This window comes from Apis cerana, linkage group LG1, assembly GCF_029169275.1.
Source record: "Apis cerana isolate GH-2021 linkage group LG1, AcerK_1.0, whole genome shotgun sequence".
Taxonomy (NCBI): domain Eukaryota; kingdom Metazoa; phylum Arthropoda; class Insecta; order Hymenoptera; family Apidae; genus Apis; species Apis cerana.
Genome location: NC_083852.1, coordinates 3,115,661 through 3,141,456, shown reverse-complemented (window position 1 = coordinate 3,141,456; position 25,796 = coordinate 3,115,661). Strand labels below are relative to the sequence as shown.

The following is a 25,796-nucleotide window of genomic DNA, read 5'->3' as shown; positions in this document are numbered from 1 at the left end:
AAATTTACAGCCAAGTTTATTTTTACCGACAGATGGTAAATTTTTAATTTCGAAGCATCGAAATATCGAGGATGCTTGAACAACGCGGGAAAATTGGATGATTCGATTCGATTCGATCGGGAGATTCTTCTTGCGTTTTGCGAGAAATTTTTCGAGAATTGGATCGATCAAGATCGATAATTATTAATTCGCAAGATCGATTCACCGAACGGGATTTTAATAAATGTTGGAACAGACGCATTTGGACGGCGCAGCGCGGTCGATCAAAAAGGGGGGCAGTCGGTAAGATGGTGGTTGGCCGTTCTACCGTATTTAGAGGTAGAACGAATTGAAAGGGGAGGAGGGGATTGGCGTTGGCACCTCGACGAATGGGGTCATTTGTAGACACGAGTATTACAGGGTAGCCATTGAGCAACTAGACGCGGCCGGGTTGGGGAGGAGGGGGGGCAGTTTGCACGATGTGATTTAAAGGTCTATCGAGCGATGATGCCTCAAGATTAGTTACCAGCCGGAACATAATTTCCCTCCTCTCCTCACCTAATTCGCCCAAATTCCTACGTATCACGAATATCTACCGATTCTTTCCCCTCGAAAAATCCTTCTCAAACCCCCTTTCGATGAAACTGTTCTCTAACCTAATTCTCAATGCCTCCCTAAAGATTCAAACTTATTCCTATCCTTAACGCGTTGTTTAACGTATATCAAATTAACGATTCGATTCCTCCACCGCTTTATTTTACCTCCTGAATCTGTATATAGATTAAAATCAGGTCAAAAAGGATTCGATCCTTTTCAACGTTGATAATTTTATTATCTTTCCAATTAAGAGATAATCGATGGTATTGATAATACTCGTAAAATATATTCCATAAACGAAATTCGATTCTATCAGAACACCGGGTTTCCGTTCCGGGTGTCGATTATATGTTGCCGTGCCAGTATCAAGTTTCTCATTTTCTTGCTTACGAGGGAAGGGGGGAGGGAGGGAGAGGAGATTCTGTTGCTCTTCTCTATCGTTAACTGCGGGAACAAAGGTGCGGCGAAACGAAAATTACATAGAAACAAAATTTCAAGCTCGCTCGGCTCTCTCTCTCTCTCTCTCTCTCTCTCTCGTTCTCTCGCTTTCTCGCTCGCTCGCTCGCTCTTCCCCCTCCTCCTCCGTGCTACAGGTGTCTTGTTACGTATTTTTCGATTACACTGCTTACTTAGAACCACCATATCGAATCGCCTCTCATTACGAATCAATCTTTCCCCTTCCCCCTCCGAAGATTTCCAAAGGCTTCCTCTTACAAAACTTCATCATCTATCACGTATCATCCATAACGCCACCGTTTCGATATCGAATTTCATCGAGTTTCCAGGATGGAGTTCGATATCGCGTTTTATATCGAAGTTGTGCGTGTAAAGTCAACGAACGTACGATGAATGTTGTTTCGTTATTTCTTTTTTTTTTCTGATCGTTCAATTGCACATATACTCATCGAAGATATTTCTAAAATGTATATTATATAATTTGATTTTTTTTATACTTCTTTAGGTTTAAAATTGCAAACGAGTTGTATCGATGCAGCGTTAATCACATAATTGTTTATGTACTTTGAACTTGTGCGAACTGGAATTACCAGCAATTGAAATTCGTGTGTAAATATTAACGATCAAGTGCGCTACCATAACACCAACTTATTGAACAAATACAGGATAATGGATTGAATTGCCTCAAGTTGGTGAAACAACAAACTCAAGAACTGCTATACTCTACTCACGTTAGAAGCAAACGTTATTGTTATGTAGATTATACACCGATCTTCCGTCACACGTTAAATTAATTTCGTATGGATCAGTTCGTTAAACGCGATATCGTTGAACCAATTTGTCAAAAGGTTCTGATTAAACGTTCCTCCTGGTCGAAAAATTTAATCAAAACCTAAGCTCCCTAACAATTTTTATCCTAAATTAATTCAATTCCGAAATTCGATGATAAAATTCATGACAAAACCGTGCGTTATATTTTCTATTTACAACTCTCGAAGCAGATATTAAAAAAGAAAGAAAAATCGTAGCGGGAATCCAAGTGGCTCGTCGAGGGGGGTTTTCCTTCATCGTCAACAGCTGGACGCCAACCAAGCCAGGAATCGATAGTTTCCAGTTGCCAAAAGTTCGATACCACCGTTGTATTACCACCCGCCCCATCCTCGTCTCCGACTTGATGCCTGCCCCCCTCCCTGTGCACGAGAGGGGGGGACAGCGCTCCATCCACCTTCACGGTTCACGAAATAAAGTAGGTGCATATAGGTAGAATCGTCGACGGGGTTCCTCGTTGCACGTAGACAAACGCGGCTGAAAGTTTATGGGCCCGAGGTTCGGTTCGATCTATGGAGTCCATGGAGTCGTTTTAGAGTCTGCGCTCGTTTTCCAAACTTTCGAATTCCGGATGGAAACTTTAGGATCCTGGCCGGATCCGGAATCGCCCTCCTGGTATTGAATCGAGGAGTTGAAGTTGGGGGAGGGGGACATTTTCGTTGACTTTAAGAGGGATTAAAAAAAGGGGGAGGGAAGAGGAAGGAGGAAAGAGTTGTAAGTAAGATTATTTGCCTCGCTCGATGTTGAGGAGGGAAGGAAAAAATTCGTGAACTCGTCGATCGATTATTTTGTCATTTTATTCGTTAATTATAACATCACGCGTTTCTTGTTGCAGGATGTTGTTTCGTGACGTTCTACACGAGGAAAGCTGCCCTGGACGCCCAAAATGCTTTGCACAACGTGAAAACCTTCAACGGGGTAAGTTGGGAGAGAAATTTATTTTATTATATGTAATATAAATAGATTAATTCGTCGAATTACTTTTTTATCATCGATTTAATTTTTGTTATACGCGAAGAATAATAGTAATAATTTCTATTTACATTTATTTGTTATTTTTGATGACGATAATAATATTATTGTTATTATTACTCTCACCCCCTCCCCCCATTACTAGGTTACTAGAGGATTAAATTGTGAATAAATCATGCATAATAATTTCGAATTTAACATGTATGACAGTATATACGCATTATTTCATAATTAGGTTAATTAACTGTTCCCGTGTAAATTATTGATGTCGATAGAGAATATCAATATTTAATAGAATTAATTCGAGAAAGAAATAAAAGTATCGAATGTGATATCGAAATATATGATACAAAGTGAAAAGAAAAAAAAAATTGTATCAAGTATATTAAGCGTTAAATTAGAAATAAAATTAATAGGGCGTTATTTGAATTTATTATTATGTTTAAATTTTGTCGTTCAAAATTTTAATCTCTATCACTTTGTAACATTTTTATAACATTATTTAATATTTAAGGTAAATTATTTATTTTCATACACATAATTCTGGACGTATCATCTTTCATATTTTTTCCAATATAATATTTTCCAATAATTAAATTTTTCGCGGTATATAATTACCGAATAAAAACAAAAGATAGAATTATCCCGTTGCGGCTCCAATATATATTTTTTTTCATAATCTGATTTCCCACATGCGCGAAAATATCGGCGTGTGTCGTACTCGCATCAATCAATGGTGTACATTCGTAGCGAATAATGAACGCTTACCTAGATAATTATCCGAGTACCGGTGATTCGCATAATCAAGATATTGACCGAATAATGAATATTAATAGGGCTGATCGTTGAAATAAATTACTCAAATCTGTATAACCAGTTGATCAATCCTTTGACTAATCGTCGAACGCTTCGAGCGAACTATCATCATATGTCAGCCTCGATCCTCGTTATTCCTATCCGGCCAATTTATTTCGAGTATAATCACGATTCGTTTTTCAATTTTACATTCGAGATCGATCGATCAAAATTCCGAATCTTCTTAGATTTTGATTCAATAATAACGATGCTAAAAAGATGGATAATTATACTAATTTCGGAGCTTTATCAATCTCAAAAAATCCTCTCCGTTCTCACCGATAATTTCTATTTATATTTACCCATTATTTCCTCCTTCTCTCCCGCCGATCACGAAAATTCACCGCCAATCCATTAACGAATCAATTCCCAATCGGCCACGTGAATTATTACGATCTTCCGATTATTCCCCCATTACTCGAAGAATCCTCATCTGGGGCCGTGATTAATCGCTCTTCGAGCACGGATGATAGGTGTGACGCAATCTCGCGACACTTGACCCCGTTTCCACACCCCATTCGAATCGGCTCTGTAACACGGAATCGAACAGGATGAGAGGAGGAGGAAGAGAAAAGGGGAGGGATGGAAAAAAAGAGAAAAGAAAATCGGTGGAAATATTTTTTCCAACGGTTTGCATAAGCGTCGTCGATTGTAGCGACGATGGTATCGTTGGAAGTGCAGCCGTACGATAATTACGGTCTCCCCGCGAACTTTCGATGCAATTACGAGACGTCATTACGAGCATTTAACCCACCGATCCCTTCCACGTCCCGTCTACGCCGTAGTTGCGCGCATTTATGCTTGAATTTACGAGAATAATTATCATCGATCGAGACACGGTGCCTCCTCCGAGGAGGAGGGGAACAAAGAAGGAATGAATTTCGGTGGAGTTATTGATCAGTGAATTTGATAATTAAAACGGGAGAAGAGAGGGTAAACATCGGGCGCGTTTTGGATAATCGTGATATTACTTATTCGTTGCAAGCGAAAGATCGAATAAAAGGCAAACTTTAAAGTAACGCTTTAAATTTATCACAAATGATTACTTTTCAACAACAGTGTATATTACTGTCTATTATACATCATCAATATATATTTTAATCGATATCCCACATTCTCTGTACGTTGATATTAAAACTGTTTAAAAATACCAATTCATCCGCCAACAATGAGAAAAGAGGAAAAAACGTAAGTTGATCAGTCGAGGAGGAAGTAACGAGGCGACGTAGTTTCCTTGATAGTCGCACGGCGGCGACACTGTCCTGGTAGCAGCTACAATCTAGGGAATATTTATCGTCGTACAAATTATACTCTGGGGCTTTTAACGGCATACGTACGGATTGCCCGGCTAGCATATTGGAGACGAACGACACGTGCGGTTTTCCCTGTCTCTCTCTCTCTCTCTCTTTCTCTCCCCCATCTCTCTACATCTGCAACTTGGTCAAATTAGGCTTCGTAAATTGAATACGCCACGCAATCGACTGGCTGCCCGGAACGATATATCACGTTCCGTGGTAGCTCGGTATTCGTGGAGGTGGGGGAGAGGAGGGGGCAGTTATAGACGTGTACGACGCTATTGTACTTTGCGTTTAAGTAATTGTTTAGGCACCGTGATTCGGCTAATTGCTTCAGCGCCCGCGGTTTAGCGTTAGGATGTGGGGTAAGGGGACAGAGGCGGGGGAAAGGAAATTAATTGACGGTGACAGTAATGGAGTTTAATGTAATTTCGCGTTCTCTGTTCCTGGAAATATACGAGGAGAGAGTTGCTCGATTTTAGAGATTTTTTTCGGAGGAACTAATTACGAATCGTTGAATTTCCTCGAAGCTTTTTAATTTCTAGATTATATTTAATTGTTCCCTAAATGTAAAAATAAGAACTTAATTGCTTTATATATATATATATATATATGTATATATGATCGGAATAGAAATACTTATGAAATATTTATTAGCAACTGTTTATTTATATTTCGCAAGATAAGATCGTATAATCAAGATGATTGATCGAAGCAGTAATTTACTTATATCGCGTAAATTAAGTTTCCGATTAATTATCTGTCGACGGACAATTGCACTTAATAAGTAGACTCGATCCATTAACGTGTAATTGTTAATCGGTTATCAATTACAATTATTACGTAGATTCACCGTAGATCTACCGTATAATAAATTTGCAAACGTTTTAAATCAATTTTCAATTCAATTTACAGCATTTACTGTTTAAAATAATTTTCCAAATCCCAATTGTCCTGCAATCGTGTGTGACGAAAATTACGATTTACAATTCCAATAAAAAAAATTCCAATATTTAAAACTACATACATACGTGTATACATAATTTGCATAACATTGGGACATGGACACGCGCCATTTATTTCACTTCACAGACGAAATCCTTTCCCTCTGATATCGATGTTTCGGTCGATACTAGATTCCGCTTATACACACATTACGAAAAGAAAGGAGAAATGGGGGCCGCGAAATGGGCAACGATTCAAAAGAGAATTCGCGTCACGCGCAATTGAACGCATGAAAGTCTAATGTTGTTGAAATTGCGCGCGTTAAAACGTAAATAATAAAGGGCGCGCTGCTGCGCCACGACGATTCGGACGTCGCGGAGGTTGGCAACCGTTTCCTGTCTGCGCGTAATAAGAAATTTCGCGGTAATTGACTCGCAAACGCTCGAGAGGAGAACTTCTTTTGACTTATTACGCCCGTCTCGAGGTTACTCAACAGCCTCGTAATATGACGAAGGAATTCATTTTCCCTTAAACGAACTTGTTGGTAAAATTCGAGTAGAAATGGAGGGGACGAGAGAAAAGAAAAAATAAAAGGGAAGCGTGCAGGTATAAGAGAGAGAGAGAGAAGGTATTCCCAAGCTCGAAAAAAATTGTAGAGAGTTCGCAGCATCGAGAAAGAGAGACGAAACGAAATTATAATCGAGGCCGACTACTGGATTCGTTCTCCTACTTCCCATTAATATTTCCATCTTATTACGTTAAAAAACAGATTGGATTTTTCGTTGCTTCCTTTCCTTCTAATGTTTAAATCCATCAATATTTAAATTTAGGAAGAAATTTAGGAATTCGAATCGAATGTGTGTATTAAGCGAACAACAAAGCCTCTGGAAGCTGTAAAAATAAATCTCTTAAAATCTCTTAAAATGAAAACACTTTCGAAACGCTCTTGCCCCCGAAACGTGCTCCACTCGAAATAATCGACTCGACAGGTGAAAAGTATTTCACCGAATCGGAGGAGAATCCCTACCCCGATCGAAACGCGCGCGAGTCGCGTGCCACGTTCGCGCGGGGAAGGGAGGAAAAGAGCAGCCGAAATCCTCGCCGAGAGACTCTACGAGATTAATTAAGGGAGTTAAACAGTCGGAAGTCGAAGGATCTCTCGTCGGTTTCCCGAGGATGGAGATCCGATAGCCGTGGAACCAACTCTCCGGACAAACCGCGGAGGGGCGAAGAGGGGCGAAGAAACCGAGAGGGCAGGATGGAGAGTCGAAGAGAGAGGAGAGTTGAAACACTCGTGAGAGGGGGGGGAAGAAAGGAAAGAGTAAATCGCAGAACGACGTTTTCGCGATGGGAAGGGTTGGCTGTGAGAGTGGGTGAAAAAGGAGCAAGCCTTCGAGGACGCGCGAGGGAAAGAGAGAGAGAGAGAGGTAGGGAATGCCCTGGAACGAGGAGGGGTGGAATAAGAGGAGGGGGCTTGTGCATTTGAAGGAGTTTAGCTTTTCTCGTATCAGATTTCGTTTCCACGAGTGGCGTCGAGAGTCGAGAGGTCTGTGTTGTTGGCCTCGGGGGGAGAGAGAAATGAGTCGAGTGCTCCGGGAAACCCTCGTTACCTTTACTTCTCCTCCTCTCCCTCCCTTCCTCCCCCCCTCTCTCTCTACTCTCGACCTCCGTGAACCACTCTCGCCACCCGCGACCTTATCGCCCCCTCCTCCTCCGCCCCTCTTCTCCTCCTCACCGCCAGATGCTCGAGAAGTAGATTTATTTCACGTAGAGAGAGAGAGGGGGGGCTTTGATTCGCCACGCGAATGTGCAAAGAAGCGCGTTAATAAAAGCGATACCCGCCCGCCCCCTCTTTTTACCCGGCTGCCGTCGAGGGCAACGGGTAAGGGACGAGATGGGGAAAGGGAGGAACGCGTTCGAGATCGCATTGTGCTCTTCGATTGTGGCCTTTTTTCCCCCCTTTCCCAAGGCTTTTCCTTCGATGGGGAGGAGGGGTCGGTATCTCGGCGAGAGAGATTTCTTTGGAAGGGAATTTCGGTGAAATGTTTCCCTTCTAACGATGTATTAATTCCTCGCGTGTCGCGAAAATACTCTCCGCTCGAAGTTATTAATTGATTAACGGGAACCTTTTTATCGCGAGATCCAAAATTTTCTACTTATTTTGGGGGAGGATCGAGAAAAGAAGAGGGAGAAACGAGTTTGGCGAATTTGCCTTTACTCGAACGCGGCGACAGCGCGTAACGTTATTATTATTAAAGGGTCACGGCAACGGGAGGGGAGGAATGAATGAAACACGGGAAATGGAACGTTACATTCGAACAGGGGTACGTAGGAACGCGTGGCTTGCATGCTGCACGCACAAAGGGGCGCCAGAAATGGAAGACTTTGCCCTCGGAGAGGTGGCGCAGGTTTGTATCGGCTGTTCGCCCAATATCGCTTCCTTTCTATCGATCACCTGTAAACACGGCGCCCCTATCGATTTCAAACGTGACCGCATCATCCCTCCTCCTGCGCCTCCTGCATAATGCTCGGATATACCACGAAAGCTTGGATGGAACGTCCCCGAGTTTTGTATATGGTTGTTCTTTTTAATAAATATTCGGCAGGAGAGGGGCCATTTTGCCATTCTTTCCTTCTTTGCAATTTCTCAATCGTTGATATATTAATGATTCCATTCGATTCAATGGGAAAGAAGAATATTTGTGATTTTTTTTTTCAATCGAAAATAAATATTCGGCAGGAGAGGGGACTATTTTGTCATTCTTTCCTTCTTTCTGCTTAATTGGGATACGAAATTTTGTTTAAGTATAAAGTATATTAATGATTCCATTCGATTCAATGGGAAAGAAGAATATTTGAATTGTGATTCTTTTTTCAATTGAAAATAAATATTCGACAGGAAAAGAGGCCATTTTGTCATACTTTCCTTCTTTCTGCTTAATTGCGAAATTTTGTTTAAGTATAAAGTATATTAATGATTTCATTCGATTCAATGGGAAAGAAGAATATTTGGATCTTTTGGACTATAATTACTTCTTTTTTTTTTCAGTCGAGTAAATATTCGGTAAGAGAGGCCATTTTGCCATTCTCTTTGTCAAACGCGAATATTAATGATTCCATTCGATTCAATGGGAAAGAAGAATATTTGAATTGTGATTCTTTTTTCAATTGAAAATAAATATTCGGCAGGAGAGGGGACTATTTTGTCATTCTTTCCTTCTTTCTGCTTAATTGGGATACGAAATTTTGTTTAAGTATAAAGTATATTAATGATTTCATTCGATTCAATGGGAAAGAAGAATATTTGGATCTTTTGGACTATAATTACTTCTTTTTTTTTTCAGTCGAGTAAATATTCGGTAAGAGAGGCCATTTTGCCATTCTCTTTCCTTCTTTGTATCTCAAACGCGATTTGTCAATCGTTGATAAAGTATATTAATGATTCCATTCGATTCAATGGGAAAGAAGAATATTTGAATTGTGATTTTTTTTTCAATCGAAAATAAATATTCGACAGGAGAGGAGGCCATTTTGTCATTCTTTCCTTCTTTCTGCTTAATTGGGATGCGAAATTTTGTTTAAGGTAAATTTCATTTTTTTCTTGAATTTACAATCTTTGAGCGATCCCATTCGGTTCCTTGGAAAAGAAGAATATTTGGATCTTTTGGATTGTGATTAGTTCTTGTTTTTTTTTTCGTTCTTAGAGAATATAGAATTGCGAAACATCGTGTACGTCTCGTCTCTTCTGCATGATACGAGTTGAGAGAGATTTCTTCACGGCGAGGAGTAACGAATGCACAATTTAGAAATCAGTTTCACGGAAGGCGAATATAATTTATACATAGGCAGACGAGAAGTTGAATCTGGAAAGGGAAAAATCGTTGGCAGGAACGATCGCTAATATTAACGAAATTATCCTTCTGAACGTTCTTCAGAAGAGAAAAGAGGGAAGAAAGTGGTAGGATGAAATATTTATCGCGGTCGATTCGTTCGCGCGGACAATTTCAATTCACGGAAGAGGGAAAAGTTTCGTAATTTTCCTACCTGATAAAATTAAATCCACGATTAAATCTAAGTAATAACCCCTTTTCGATCGAGCGAAGCGATAAACCGAGCGATAAGAACGCACGATGAGTCACAGCGTGACGCTTTTCCAGGGAACGGCGAAAATCGATGCGTCTTCCGTTTAATAATCGACGACTACTCGATCGCAGTGCATTTCATTTATCAAAGTAATAACGAATTACTTTTTTCCCCCGGAGGAGAGAAAATTGAATTTGATAAATATGCAAATTAACGGATGTTGCCCGGTTAGATCCGTTTCTAACAATTTTAATAACGAGGAAAGTTAAGAAAAATTGTTTCGATTTGAATATTGCGCGAGGAAATATGTTTGTTTCTTTTAACTTTTAATCAATTTTTCAAAGTTGCCTCTAATTCACGTCGAAAAAAAGAAAATGATGATTTATCGTGTTACTTTACTCGGCAAAATTAAAGAAGAAAAAGGTATCTGAAATTTTCAAATCGCTAATTATTGTCGAATAACGCAAAATCCAGTACGAGATATTTAAATTCCATTTGAATAGTTTTGATGAACGTTTTCACGAACCACCCCAAGAATTGGCCAACTTCGTATTTCGGCGAAATATGAATCGATTCGGCGTGGAATGCAATTAAAAAGAAGCATTCGAAAAAACGCGCTTTATTGCTAATGCGAAAAGCGCATTTGCATTATGCTTTCCATCCGGATGAAAATTTATTTCCCAAAACGCGAGGGAAACTTTCCCCAGTTGCGAAAACTGGTCTTTGGATGGAAAAGCGGATGGAAACTCGTATACGTTTCCGTGTAATTGAATTCTAAGCCTATTTCATCGTCGTTGTTGTAAAAGTTTTCTTGTCGAATATATATATATATATATATATATATATACATATCTTCCATAATATTTTTCTTCCGTAATTTGTTCCATTCCCCTCCCTCGATTGTAACTCTTAACAATCTAAAATATCGAAGAAAGAGCGAAAATCTATCAAATAATTAAAAGCATTCAAAATGAAAGAAGAAAAAAAAACTAACCACGATCTACTTGTTAAGCGTTAGATTGTAAAAATACAATTTTTTAGATATTCATTTTCAAAAATGAATTCTTCCTTCTTGCACGAAAGCACGGAAACCGAGAAACAATGGTTCAACAAATTTTCACAATTTAACAACTTCCCCTCTCTTTGGCGTGCAGCTTTCGACCACTAACGATCGAAATTTTCATTCTCACTTTATACACAAGCTGTTCCAAATAAGCATAGAAAATTTAAGAAATGATTTCAAAGCCGGTGGATAGAAATCTTCAAGAAACCAGCCCCAAGAATTATCCATTCTTCTTAACCGGAGCTCCAACGACCTAAAATCCATCCATTTTGAAAAACAATCGAGAACTATTAAAAAAATCTGGATTAATAAATATTTTCAATACCCGTTTGAATTTTCAGTTCTGAACACCCTGTACATACCTGCCTACACACATATATATAGCCTTGGAGAAGTTGAAGAACGGTGGAAAGAAGGGTGGTTGGGAGAGGTAGAAGTTGCGGAAGACAATAAAGCGCAAAGGGTAAAAGAAGGGCGGGGGAGGGAAAGGGTGGCTCGTTAATTTTATTCGCGCGATCCCCGGCCGGCCGTTGCTCGCCACCCCCATTGAACGGAACAAAACGCGGCGAAACAACGAAGATTACTCTGCTTCCGTACCGGAGGCATTCGACGGAACGACCCATATTATACGACCTCTGCGTAGTCGAGTCCTCCTCCCGGAGTGGAGAGGGCCTGGAGTGGAGAGGGTGGCGAGAAGGGTTGAAAGGGAAACGAAGGACGAGGGGGAGGAAAGGATAGTTACGTATCGTATCGTTTCTCCGATGAATATTCGAATATTGGGGAAGAGGAAAAAGTCGTCGAGGGACTTAAGATCTCGTTGTCGAGTGTGAAAATGTACTTTTTTTAGATAATTTTCGTTGATTGACAATAAACGAAGGGGGAGGTCGTTTCTTCTTCTTTCGGGTACGTAACTACAACGATTATTTAATGGAGACAGATTTTGTTATTTGTTGTGCATCTAAAAGAGAAAACAAGGGACAAAGTATCTGCGATTTACGATTTCGAGTATTTGGAGTGATATCTTTTGTTTAAAAAAAAAGAGAGATGCACGCTTGTTCCTTCGTTCTCGATCGAAACGATTTCGAGAGGGCACGCGTAACGAAGTTTATGAATTTTCCCGTCATCGAGCGGAATTTCGAGGGGAAATCAATGGCGACCCTTGATTGCGCGCACGCACGTTCCTTCGTTGCGAGGGGCTCCCTCGTTTTTCGACAGCGGGGGGAGGCAGAGGTTTTTTTTTTTTGGAGGTGGAAATGTGCCGGCATTTCGAACGCCCGTGTTTTCGCGCGTTATTCGATTGATTATGTTTTATTATCGAGTTGAAAGGTTCGTTCGTTCGAATTATTTTAAAATTCGCGAATGGAAAATTGATGAGATCGAAGCTATTTTTACGCCTGGTTCGCCTCGTCCATTGTTGCGTCTCGGTGTTGATATAAAATTGTAGATTTTTTTTTTTGTTATTCGATTCGTTTATCGGCAAAGCAATTTTTCTTTTTTTGGATTTTTCATACATATACTTTCTGCATATTGTTATTAGGTATACTCAAAATATATTTGAAGTAAATTGGTTTCTGCCAATTTTTTTATTTATTTATTTATCTATTTTTTTTTTCTTTTTAAGCAAATTTGATCAAGACGAGTAAATTTTATCGTGATAAATATTGAGATAAATATAAATTGATTTCGAATATTTAAAAATGGATCGACGATCATTTCTGTGAAATATTTCACGGGTTTATTTTCGAGATACCACGCACCCATGTTAAATGTTCCACCGGTTCAGAAGTACGTGTTTAATCGACGCTTCAATTGTTTGCATTTTGGATACACGCACGTGTACGCGAGCATACTTGAAAAAGAGCCATCGAGCTTGACGTTTGTCGTCAATATTAATAAAAACGGCCGATAAAAATTGTACTTATTTTACGTTCCACTTCAAATTGAATAACAGATTTAAAATTTATATCGCGAAAGAATATTCTAATATTATTTTTCAATAAACAAAACAATAAACAAAAATCTCTTCTCATTCCCCTAATCTTCAAAAATGTGCAAGACATATATATATATATATAAAAAAAAAAAAAAATAGGTTCAGGGTCGAAAATTATTCAGAATATCCAAGAATAATTCATGACTCATGCGCATTAAAGAAAAATAGAAATTTCTGAGAGTGACTTACGCCACTAGGTCTATGCCAAATGACATTAACAAGCTGTCGGGAAGCGAACGATTGAGATTGGAGGGAAAGTTGGACCAAGTTGGCCGGGCGTATTAGAGCGGAAAGCTTTGAATGAAGCAATACATTTATTCTACGAAATCAACAATTTTTTCACATACAATAAAATTCGTAAAAATTAAACGAGCGAGCTTTACAGCGTAAATGGAAAAAGTGGAGTAAAAACCCGGTATACATCATCGGAGCAAATCTATCCGCCACGCCAAAGCACGACCGACAGCCCCTAATCCGTTGACGAACGGCCCCGACTTAACCTGTGCCACATTGAACGCGATCATTTGCGAGCAACCGAGTCGTATTTAATCGGTATCCCTACTATGTACCACGGCACACGGCGTTAGGGCCGAGTGATCATCGGCCGCTCGCATTATTCGCATTATTTGTTGCCCGCTCTTCCTATTCCTCTCTCTCTCTCTCTCTCACCCCCTATTTATCTATTTCGCGCGCAAGAGCAACGACACGCGTTCACCTTTCTTTGGCAGCTGGGGGGCCATCTTGAGCACGGCTGGACTTTGACGCTTCGGGCTGAAAATAAATCACCGGCTCATCGCGGTTGGCTCGTGCTGAGCGTCTGCCTTCCTTCTTCTTCTCCTTCTCGGCTTCCACCCTGTTGTCTCTTCGGCTTTTTCTTCGCGCGGCAGGAAGGGGCAGGCGGGTGGAAGGGGTGGACATCTGACCCACATTTCCGTTTTAAATAACGCCAGCTCGTTTGTTCCTTGGACAGGGCTCGCGTTGCACGCGTGCGTGGGCTTTGCAGCGATTGTTCCTTCTAGAAAAAGAGTCTCTCGAGGATCGATAGATTTTTGAAAGGTATCGAATTCTTTCTTTCTCCCTTTCTTTCTCATCGTTTTTTAGTCGGTGATGGATCGGGGAAACGTGTCGACTCGATGCGGCATAAGAATAGTTGAGAAACAGGTCCGAAGGTGTAACTCTTTTCCAAGAATAGACGCGGAGCGAAATAAACTTGACAGACTTTTCGAATAAAATAGGGGAAATAATTTGACGGGGGGTCTGGTTTCCTTGTTATTTCGTATCGTGTAACCAATTTTTCTCCCTTTCTCTTTTTCTCTTCCTTCGGAGAAAGACGTTAAGAACATGCTCGACGACGAGAAGGAATAAATGTGCACGCAGTCGAGACGAAAGGGAGCGAGATTGAAAAGAAATGTAATTACGGATGATGGAAAGGAGAAAGGGGAAAAAATGGGAGAGGGCAATACGCCGACATTTTTGGACATTTTTATGTGGGGAAAAAATGGAAAGGAAAGTAAATCTTCTTACAAACTGTCTGGCATTGTGATTCGAGAAGCGCTCCAACTTCCATGCGGGCATAAATCTAAAGGGGTTTCGAACAAACTCCAGTTTGGAAACTTTCTTTACCCTTGGTGACTTAAGGACATTTGTACGTGAAAATCTTTCGGTGAATCGAATTTTTCTTGTCGATATATTTATACTCTCCGTACTCTGGACACAATGATACAAACTTTTCGCGTTATATATCTTTATAACGGTATTTCAACGTGTGACACACGAGATAAAAATTCTTCTTCTTCTATTTTAATTCCAATAAGATATTTCCAAGATTTAATAAATCGGTATTCCCAACGATGTGTACCGATTAAGTAAGGATCGTATCATTATGAAAGAAGAGGGTTTGAATATATTTATCCACGGTTCGGTATAAAAGTGTATTATGTTTCCTGTTTTGCATCCGTTTCAAAATCTTATTTGCATAGAGAATACTAACGTTGAAAATATGATAGCGGTCTGCTTTCAGTGTATATTAAATACGCGCAACAAAAATCCCAAGCTTCTAGGTTAATTTTCTTTTTTCTTTTTTTTTGTTATATAAAACGTGCGCTTTAAATTGTGCGCGTAGATCACCATCTTTTCTTCCTGTCTAACATATAACAGATGGATTTCCAAAAGAAACTGTTCGCGTTAAATAATTAATTTCTTAATTTCTTTGACATTGGAACGCAGTGAATGGCTTTTTTCTTCCAATAATTATAATCCATTATTGATCTGCTATATTAAATTATCGAAGAAATTTACATTTTATAGAATTGGAATAAAGATAGGGGATTTAAAAACGGGATTAACTCACTCATTATTAGAGTTAGAGTTAAATTTGTCAAGTCACGTAAGATATTTCAGAGTTTCTCATTTATCACGGTATCCAATTAGTGAATAGCTAACGCTGACAGAAGCAGTGTTCTGAAAAAGAAAAAAAAAAAAAAGTTCATAAGACAGGCAATCAATATGCGTGCTGCATATTACGTATGCACATAAATAATGTAGAATGTTTTTTCAGACTTTATACTATTTATATTTTGCCCCATTATGACGTTGCAAGAATTGCGTATATTACAGAAAAGTTCCATCTTTCGTCTCTCTCTCGCAATCCTGAACGAAGATTCTCGATCGATAATGAAATTATCGTTTTAATTTAAAAAAAAAAAGAAAAAAGAACCAATCGATAAAACAAATGCAATATATTCAAAGAGATTATCAAAATATTGAAAAATTCGTAAAAAATCAGAATGTCGAGAGCCGGGACGGAACTCGTTTCCACAAATGCCAAACGATTGAAAATAATTGAGAATTATGGCGCATTTGCCCGTAACGCGAGACCTAATAAAGGATATCTCCGATATCCTGGCCCCGCGATACACGGTAAAAATGCATAGCGTGTATTTTGCTGAACGCGGAGGAAACTTCTTTCACGACCTTTGACCCGCCATTACGGTACGCGGTTGCGCTAACAAAAAAATAATGATTGTCGTTACCGCGGCCGGATAATGACTGTGGACTGGCGGATCGCGGGTCGCGGGGATGGGAGGGGCGAGAAAGCGTGATCAACGAAATGGCCGAGCTCAGCAGTTTTGAAGGAGAGAACCTTCCACCATTTAAAGACGCTCTTCATTTTTCAACGCTGCCCATTGTATACCGAACGTGTATATATATATATATCGCTCGACTTTTCTTCGAACAGTCTCTGAGCTTCTCTTAGTTTCTTTTTCTTTTCACTTTCCATTCCACGGTTTCTTCTTTTTCTTTTTTTTTTGTTAAATAAATATTTTATACCTCGTGTTTCGATTTTTCGCGCTTTCTCAATGCGACTATACCGACCGAGACTTATTCGTCGCTAATCGGACAAGTTGAATAATTGGAGTAGAAATAATTCGAATAATAAGAAATTCGACGATCGATCAATTTTCTGTACGAGCTATATATGAGTTCGAATAAACGTCTATCCTATGTACGTAAAATGTGACACGTTGATGGTTAATCGTTTAAAATTGCCTCTGTCGATTCGAGTCGTCCAAATTTACCGACCGATAAATATAGAAAACAGGGCTTTCCACTTGACACCGAATTATCGATACGTCGCGGCTCGACGAATAAAAGGAAGAAAAAGAAAGAAAGAAAGAAAGAAAGGACAGAGGGTGGAAACAACGATACTACTACTAGCAACGAATTCATCGGAACGAAATCGGTCAAGTTTTCCGAGTTTCTACGCGTTCCTACGAATCACCGGCCGGAAATTACGAAGCTTACTGCGGGCTTTGTGTATCGAAGTTTTCGATCGGCGCAATTTCGGAGTAACGAAAAGCAGGCGTGCAGGAGCGGTATTCGATTTGCTAGCCTCGATTATCGCGGCCGCGTTGGAGGCCGGTTGCGATGGCCGCGGATTAAATTGCGTTCCATTTCTCACTAACTTTTTCAATTTGTCGCGACTCGGCCAACTAATTACCGGGCAAAATGACTTTCTCGCCGTACCCGTCGCCTCTTGTCGCCGTCCTCGACAGAGAGTGACGGTATTTCCGATATTATTCCCGCCACTTTCGCGGCACGCGCTCTCCTACCGCCCAGTAAGAAATCAATTTGATTTATCGATTGTTATTTAGATGCCCCCACGGAAGGAGGGATGTTCGTTTATAATATCGGCAAATTATTGGAATCTATCTTCGATAACTTCAGTTCTCTACGATTGGAAAAAGGAATATGACGGTCTTCATATCACTGAATTGAGGTCTCTATGATTAGGAAGTTATTAGAAAAATGGAATTAATATTATAGAAAAGAATATTCATTTTTGATATTATATATAATATTATTAGAATGTACAATCTTTTGGCGGTTTTTAATAAGTTGAGAATCTACGATTGGAAAAAGGAAGGAATATTAATTTTTATAATAATATTGGAACCTAAAGACCTTTTCGACGGTCTTCATATCTGAATTGAGGTCTCTGTGATTAGGAAGTTATTAGAAGAATGGAATTAATATTGTAGAAAAGAATATTTATTTTTGATATTATATAATATTATTGGAATCTACAATCTTTTGACAGTCTTCGATAAGTTGAGTTTTCTACGATTGGAAAAAGGAAGGAATATTAATTTTTATAATAAAGACCTTTTTGACGGTGTTCAATCATTGAATCGAGATCTCTATTAATATAGAAAGGAATATTAATTTTTGATAATATTATTGGAATCTACAATCTTTTGACGGTCTTCGATAAGTTGAGATCTTTACGATTGGAAAAAATTGTAGGAATATTAATTTTTATATCCAATCTCTAATCAACGTAAAGGGAGATGAATTGAGATACACGAGGTCGAAAAATAATTTCTAAAGGGGGCGTTTTTTAATTATTATCTGTAATATAAAATTTTCAAGATATATAGATATTGATAAATTCGTAATTGGAAAATATTCGGATTATTCTCTAATATTTTCGCCCACTGTAAACATCAAAATGGATTTTTCGTTTCGAATATCAAGTTTCCTGGGAAGGAAAAATTTAATCCCAACTTCGTCTACACGACAAAGCGTTTTATTTCCACGGAACAGCCATGGTCCGTGGTAAATTTCTTTTCATAAATTGAAGAGAGGACATCGCCATCGACCTCTCCGTCCGATAATCTTCCGTAGATAAAACTCGATGAAGACAGGGGAATTTTTCGGATAAATTTTTCCCCGCTGAAAAACATCCGCGCGCTTACAAAGAGCTGAAAACAACGGTGGATAGAGGGAACGTATGGTTTTAGATCGCGGAAAATACCGGCTCTGTTGTGTTGTGAAACCTGAAAATAAAGCAGGGGGAACGAGAGATTAAAGAGACGATGGTGGAATCTTGTCCAGCATTAAGCAAATAGGAATAACGAGAGGATAATTCTTATGAATATTTATAAACATTCCCTCCAATATAATATAATTATAATAAATTATTAACAAACTTGAGAAACAATTTTAAAATTATTGCCTCTTCAAATAATTTAACCCCTCATTTCATCCAGTAATATAATTTTATATCTGATTTTACGCAATAATCCAAATATTCTAAATCAAATTTTCCAAATGAGCCCGTATCATAAAAACTTGAACTTGAAAAGATCGCCGTGAATTCGCATTGTTTCCAAGGATATCGCGGTGCAGAGTAGCGAGAAGAGTGAATGAGATGGAGGAGGGAACCGGTGGGGAGTGGTGGGGAAGATGGGCCGTGAGAGCAGCAGGACATCAGAGGGACGACCCGATAGCTCGGAGAGGAACAGAGGGCGTGTTGCCAACTGTAGTTTCGCAACGACATTCTTCAAATCGATTCCCATTTCCCTGAGAAATGTGGCACGCCGTCGTAGGAACCGTAGAATGGAGAAGCGCGAAATGGAAATGGATCGTGAGCACGCGTATATAACTCTCTCTCTCTCTTTCTCTCTCCTCATCTATCTATCTGTCCCTCTCCCCCTCCTCGCGAAACGACACCGTTTCCGGGTTAAACGAGCCTGCAGTCTCTGGATCATCGTGGATAATTGCTTTTATAAAGTGAGATTACGTTGTCGTGTAAGGAAGGAATAAGAAAGGATATTCTCTCCGTAGAGAAGATTGGGAATGATTTCTATGAAAAATACGATATAAATATGATATCGTAGAGAAGGAGGAAGTAAAGAATTAAATAATAATATTGTTCGAAAAGTAATTTCGTTCTCTTTCAAGACCAATAAATCGTTTCGTGCGAACATTGAACGGTTAGAATTCGACAAATTCAATCCTCGTCAATTTCAATCGGCTCGAACTTTCTCTAGAACGAAATTTTGAAAACAAATTTTCGCGTTCTTACCTTCTTCGGTTAATAAAAAAGTAGAATATGCAGAAAACGCTGCTTTTATTCTCCGAATTTTTCTTAACAAATGAACCGTCGAGTAACAACGCGGTTCGAGGTGAAGTTGGCTGGATACACATGTTCGATGCTAGCGACGCTCGTGCGAAGAAACGAAATTACTTTCCGAACAATCCAACAATCATGATCGTAACTGTGTAAGAGGTGAAAAGAAGAAGTTAGTTTCTTCTGGTGATTATTTTTTTTTCTACATCGATTAATTCTCCTCACATATTTAATGTATCGATAATTGCAGCAATATTGGTAACAGGGTATACTCGCAATGTTTTAATTATATCTCGGAGACGCACGAATCGAAAGAAAGAGGGAAGGGATGCTCGGTTGCCAAGTTTACGTGTTTCTAAACTATGTCGACAACGTCAAAAATTATTTACCGATTACTGGTCACAGTAACAAGTAACATCGGTAGATAATACATTTTGTTACACTGTGCATAATATCGGCCACCGAGAAATTATTTCTCCCCGTTCGTTGATTTGCTTGCCAAAACTACTAGTTCCCAATTAACGCCGGTAATCTTCTCTGTAATATATGTCTCCGTGTACAGTTAATGCACAATTAACTTGGATAATTTAATTTCCGAATAATTATATATTCGTTTAAATTGATAACGTTATTATTATTATAATAGTATTATTATTATTATTACAAATATTACTCGAATCTAAACGATAAAATATTTACGTTTCTTGACTGAAAATAAAATTAATAAGAGATATACATATACATACACATACTCCGTCTTCATCAAAGATATTTCGGACGTGGAAGGAGGAAGCGCCCTCTCCCTCCTCCTCCTCTCGCTCCGAGTCGAGTTTCGATCGAGGCGGAGTAAATCTGCGGAGGAAATAAACAGACGTCAGTCACGCATAAATGATCGCAACGCGCATTCGAACGCCAGATGAACGCGCGCACGCGTATCAATCACCCCGCAGTTTACCACCGGCTTGCCAAGTAATTTAATCACTTTTAGTGCCCCATTGGTATTCCAGGAAATCCGGCCAATCGACTGCAACCGATCCGATCGTATCCGCCGCCCGCTGTTTGTTGAATTATTACTCGTAACGCCCGTTGTCCTTAGCCGAAAATCGCCGATGATATCGCTCGCAACGTGTCTGTCGAATCTTCGTTCCCGAAAGATCGAGAATTGGAAAGCTACGAGAATTTTGTTTATTTTTTTTCAAACTTTCGATCGAAACTTTGATCGATTGAATTACTCTTTCGAGAACGTGACTTATCATCGATTTGTGGCTTTCTGGAATCGTGCAACGCATTATGTGCAATTATTTATACAGTTGTTGTACACCATCATTGGTACGACGAATAATTAAATTTAAATTCGAATAATCGGTGGAATTAGTATCGGTTAAATATTTATACGAAGGAAATTTCACTAAAATATCGTATAAATCAAAGTGCGATGCCGACCGATGTAAATCGTGAATATTCAGGAATGAAATTGCCGGAATTCACGATCATTGAACGATTACAGTTTACTTTGCGAACGATTTCGTTTTCGATGCGATGGAATCGTTTCGTCCCCCCCCCTCCTCTCCTCCCTCGACGCGTGTACATTCGAGGGAATTCGATTAAAATCGATCTCTGAATAGCCATCTCTCGGTGTGCGGGAAATTATAGTTCATAACTATTCGCATAGATATTGGTGTTTTTCCCTCCTTCTTTTTTCCTTCTTTTTTGCCCCGTTCTTCTTTACTCTTTATTTCAAACGTCGAACGCCATTGAATTTTAATTACTATGTAACGAAGGGATATAAACGATACAGGGAAGCAATAAGGTACGGCATAGTAATTTTCGGGGGGAGAAGAGGAGGAAAGGAAAAAAAAAGAGGAGGAGAGGAAAGATAAAGGGGGAAACTTCGTTTCTCGCCTTTCTTTGACGAGGACGAAAATTATCATACCCGTTTCATTCATATTTCAAATCTTTTCGAAAGGGACTTGATTGCAAAAAAAAAAAAAGAGAAGAGAAGAGAAGAGAAGAGGAGACAAAATTTAAAATTTTAAATCGGAAAATATATCATGGTGTCGACAATATCGACAATTTCTTTTTATCTTTTACTTAAATTATTCATAATAATATTTCAACAATATAATCATTTGCGAATCCCTTTCACCCCCATCATATCTCGAAGACTATCAGAAACTCGACACCTTCCTTTCCACGTCGCATCCGCGGTGACAATTTCCACGAACGAGAATTTTTTCAGAGACAAAGAAAGTCTAGGGACTTTCTCGCTCGAGCAGTAATAAGATCGCCCGTGATACGTGGCCCAAATATATTCACGGTGGTCGCGTCTTATGAAAAGCAGGGGAAAAAGAGAGAGAGAGAGAGAAAGGGCGGGGAGATTTCGCGAACGTAAGCGCGGAAAGTTTGGTGACGAAGGCGCGATGGTGGGTGGAAGGACCGTCGACGTGGCGGAAATGAAGACGAGATCGTATGGCGGATAAGCCGGCAAAAACCCTCGAAAACTCGTCGCTGCGTCAATAACTGCGAAAAAGAAACTCTCCTTCTCGGGGGTGGGGGTGGAGGGAAGCGCGGAAATTGAATAACGTCGCGCCGATTCCGCGGGAAACCGAACTGGATCCTCGAACCGGCATTTCCGGGGAGGGGAGTCCCCTCTCTGATAACGACTCGCGAAATTTATGCCAACTTTCCTCCGATTCTCTCTGTTTCCAATCGTGTATTTTTAATTGCAACCCTCCTTTTGGAAGAGGAAATAGATGTGGAAAAATTTAGTTTTTCGCTTCGAATATTATTGTTTTTTAATTGTATTTGGGAGAGGTCGAGGGAATGGATGTATCTGTGAATTTGTTATTTTTGAAATTTAATTTATTAGAAAATCTTCTCGGGTCAAACTTGGAAACTTTCAGTTGACAAATAAATTACTGTTTCAGTATTGATCGAATTGTCAAAAATACACTTTTTACAATTATTGATACGACAGTTTTAATTTTAATTTGAAAAAAAAACGTACGACATATACGCTCTGTGTTCAAGTGTTGCCCGATTATCGAATTAATAAAGAAACGAAACGAGCGATATTTTATTACGCGCTAAAAAAAGGGAAAAAAGAATACCAACCTTATCAACGCGAAATAGTATTATCATACGACCTGGCCGCCGTCATTTTCATCGCAATTACGCGTTTCAACAGTGATATTTAAAAAGGAGGGAATATATATATATACATATATATACGCGTATTTTAAAAAATTTATAAAAGGACATCGAGCGGATATTACGGAGCTGTCTGAAAACAAAGGGAAGTAAATTACACGGCGTTTAAATTATTAAAAAAAAAAAAAGAGAGCGAGAAAGAGAAAGAACCATCCCTTACTCCTTCCCCCTCCCTCGTCCAACATTCGCGCCGGACGAGATAAATTTAATTAGCGGAAAGATTAAAACGACAATTAGCTCGCGTGGGCGAGCAGGGGTGAAGTTTTAAGCCGTGCACATTTTTCGAAATTTAAGAAAAATGTATCCACCCACGGTGTCTCCCCCCGGATTTAAAGGGGTTTTTAAATTGAAATTATCCCGTGTCCGGGGTGGGAGCCCCTGTTATGGGGTTAAAATAAACGCTTTTTGTATCCCCACGTTATGGTTTAACCGTACGGGTATGAAATATATAACGATATTTCGCGAATTGAGAAGCTGTTTCCAGATTTTTATTAATTAATTGGCGAGTAATTAAAGGGAGGAATTTATTCTTGGAATTTAAGAACGTGTTGAAGGAACGTGAGAGAAGAAACGCCATTTTAGTAATAAAATACAGTGGAACGGACGATAGAATTGTGAAAAACTTGCGAGGGAAATAATTATCGTGACTGTAGATAAAGTTTTCCTTTTTTTAAGCAGATTTAATTCTCGTAATGGAGGTTTCTCTCTCTCCAGGAGAGAAGAAGAATTTTTTTTAGAGAAACCATTCCTTCGACGTCTCTTTCTTCGTTGGAAAGCAAGACGCCCATTTGCAAAAACTGTGCCGAGTGTACCAAAGATCTTCGAACTGCACCGAGAAACCGTTCGCAAGGTTGATCCAGAATTTTTCTCTTCCATTTCCATAAACTTTCCAAAGCCTGGAACGGAACGAAATTTTGTATCGTACGAGAGTGCTTAAAAATTGCAAAAATACAAAGACAACGATCTCACTCTTTTACCTCATCCCAAACTCATCTCGATCCGATCAATTAGAATTCACGAAACGGAAGCAAGGATACGGACGATCAATCACCGTGCAACTGTGAACGCTCTGCACTGTTTCCACGTATTCCACCCTCATTGAGGGCGAATGGGTTGCCGCGACGTTTCGAAATCGTTTCGACTCGCGCGTGACTCGACCGACCCCCTCCCCCTCCGCCCAGACATGCAGATTTCCCGCCGATACCTCGAGAACAAAGTAGGAAAAAAGAGGGGGAGGACGACGACCCTCCCCCTTTTTCATCGACGCGGCGAGACGCGAAACGAATTTATAACCAGGCGATCTGACTGACCCCCTTGAGCCGCCCAATTCGTCCATTTTAATATTCGTCGTCCCCGATCGCTTCTTTTTTTTTTTTTTTTTTTTACACGACGAATGCAGGAATTCATAGGACGCGGTTACAACCCTCGAGAGGAGGGTCGAACGAGAGAGGGTAAGGAGGAAACGGTACGCGAGGGGGCTACGTGTGGTTTGGATTTTTGATCGGTATCGAAAAAGTGAAATCTCGAACGATTTTGTGCATATAGAATACGACAGAAATATTTTTCGTAATCGTTTCTATTTGAATTTTGAAGAAAAAGGGGGAGGGATTTTCGAGCAGTGAAAATGATTAAAATAAAGGAGAGGAAAGAATGTGTTTAATAAGCAGGGAGTTACACAGATGTGGATCGCGCCGATGCTTTTGTTATACTGAGCTCGCTGTGTCGCGTCGGTCGAGAAGGGGAAACGGAATCGAAACGATCCAATGACACCTAATACGCGTATAAATATATACGAATCGTACGTATATATATATATAAACTCGATTAATCACACGATATTCTTCTTCATAATTTTTGTATTACGATTGGAAAGAGATGAGAGAGGAGTAAGGATTGACAACAATTTTATCTTTTACTTCGATTTTTGATTAGATTATTCGTAGTCAAAAAAGTATAATCGTATCGAATATATATATATATAAAAATATATATATATATATATATATATATATATATATATATATATAAAAATATATCGAATAATAATAAAATTCATCCATCAATTTCAATCCTCCCCAACTCTTCTTTCCCTTTCTCGTGCCAAGCAACCGGCTATTGCCATCCTCGACGTAACTTTTAAATCTCACCCCCTCCTCCTCCTTTATCCGTTTCCCTTTATCCGCGCCCTTTTCCCACGTCCGCTCGAATATCATAAAAATACGTATATATATATATATATATCGTGGACGAGAGGCGGATGGAGGAGATTAAAAGTCGCGGAGTCAGAGTCAGCAGACGGTGAAAGTGAGAAGTAGCACTTTTGTAGTTGCGCCGCTCGCCTCGGGGTGGCCGGGGAAATTGAAGAGGAGTTGGGGGAGGAAGGAGGATTTCTTTGCGGGGGAAAGAAAGGAAGGAAGGTGGAATGGAATGTGGAAGGATATTTCCCGATGTGTCTGTTTAAAATGGGATTATCGTGGTTGGTTGGATTAATTTGGGATAGAATGTTTTGTGGTGTATATAGTTTTTTTAAAGTTTGCAAGTTGTGCAAATATTGGTTGGATTAATTGCGAGAATATATTTTATTAATTAAATTTTTTGGGATTTATATATACGTTCTCGATGAGACAAAAGTTTACGTTGAAAATGGTAAAAATTAATTTGGTTAATGAAAGTCAAATTTAAAGTTGAATGATTTGTGTTATTTGTGGGTGATAAAAAAAACGGACGTAAAAGTTGATATCGATTAACTCATCTATTCGTTGTAAATAGTCTTTGTGAACACTGCCAAAAATTATAGAGTTTAAATATTTGTATCCTCTTACATAAATATATTCTTCGATAATTCGTTGGGAGTAGACTGCGTATCTTTATGAACACTTCTAAAGAATATAACGTTTGAATTCGTTATAAATAGACTGCGTATATTTATGAACACTGCTAAAGAATATAGAGTTTGAATTCGTTAGACCGAGCGTATTTATGAACACTGCAAAAGAATATAAAGTTTAAATATTTGTATCCTCTTGTATAAACATCCTTCTCAACAATTCGTTGTAAGTAAACTGCGTATCTTTGTACAAAAAAAAATATAAAGTTTGAATATTT

General features: G+C 39.2%; 1 protein-coding gene across 34 annotated transcripts in view; it reads left to right on the top strand.

The window, feature by feature from the left end:
• The window catches only part of LOC107994778 (CUGBP Elav-like family member 2), a 383,891-nt gene that overhangs the window by 275,456 nt on the left and 82,639 nt on the right, over positions 1-25,796 (top strand). For all 34 annotated transcript variants that reach the window (XM_062085667.1, XM_062085686.1, XM_062085647.1 and 31 more), the window contains one exon: positions 2,696-2,778. In XM_062085667.1, the coding sequence (XP_061941651.1) occupies positions 2,696-2,778 (83 nt within the window). The remainder of the gene's footprint in view (positions 1-2,695; positions 2,779-25,796) is intronic.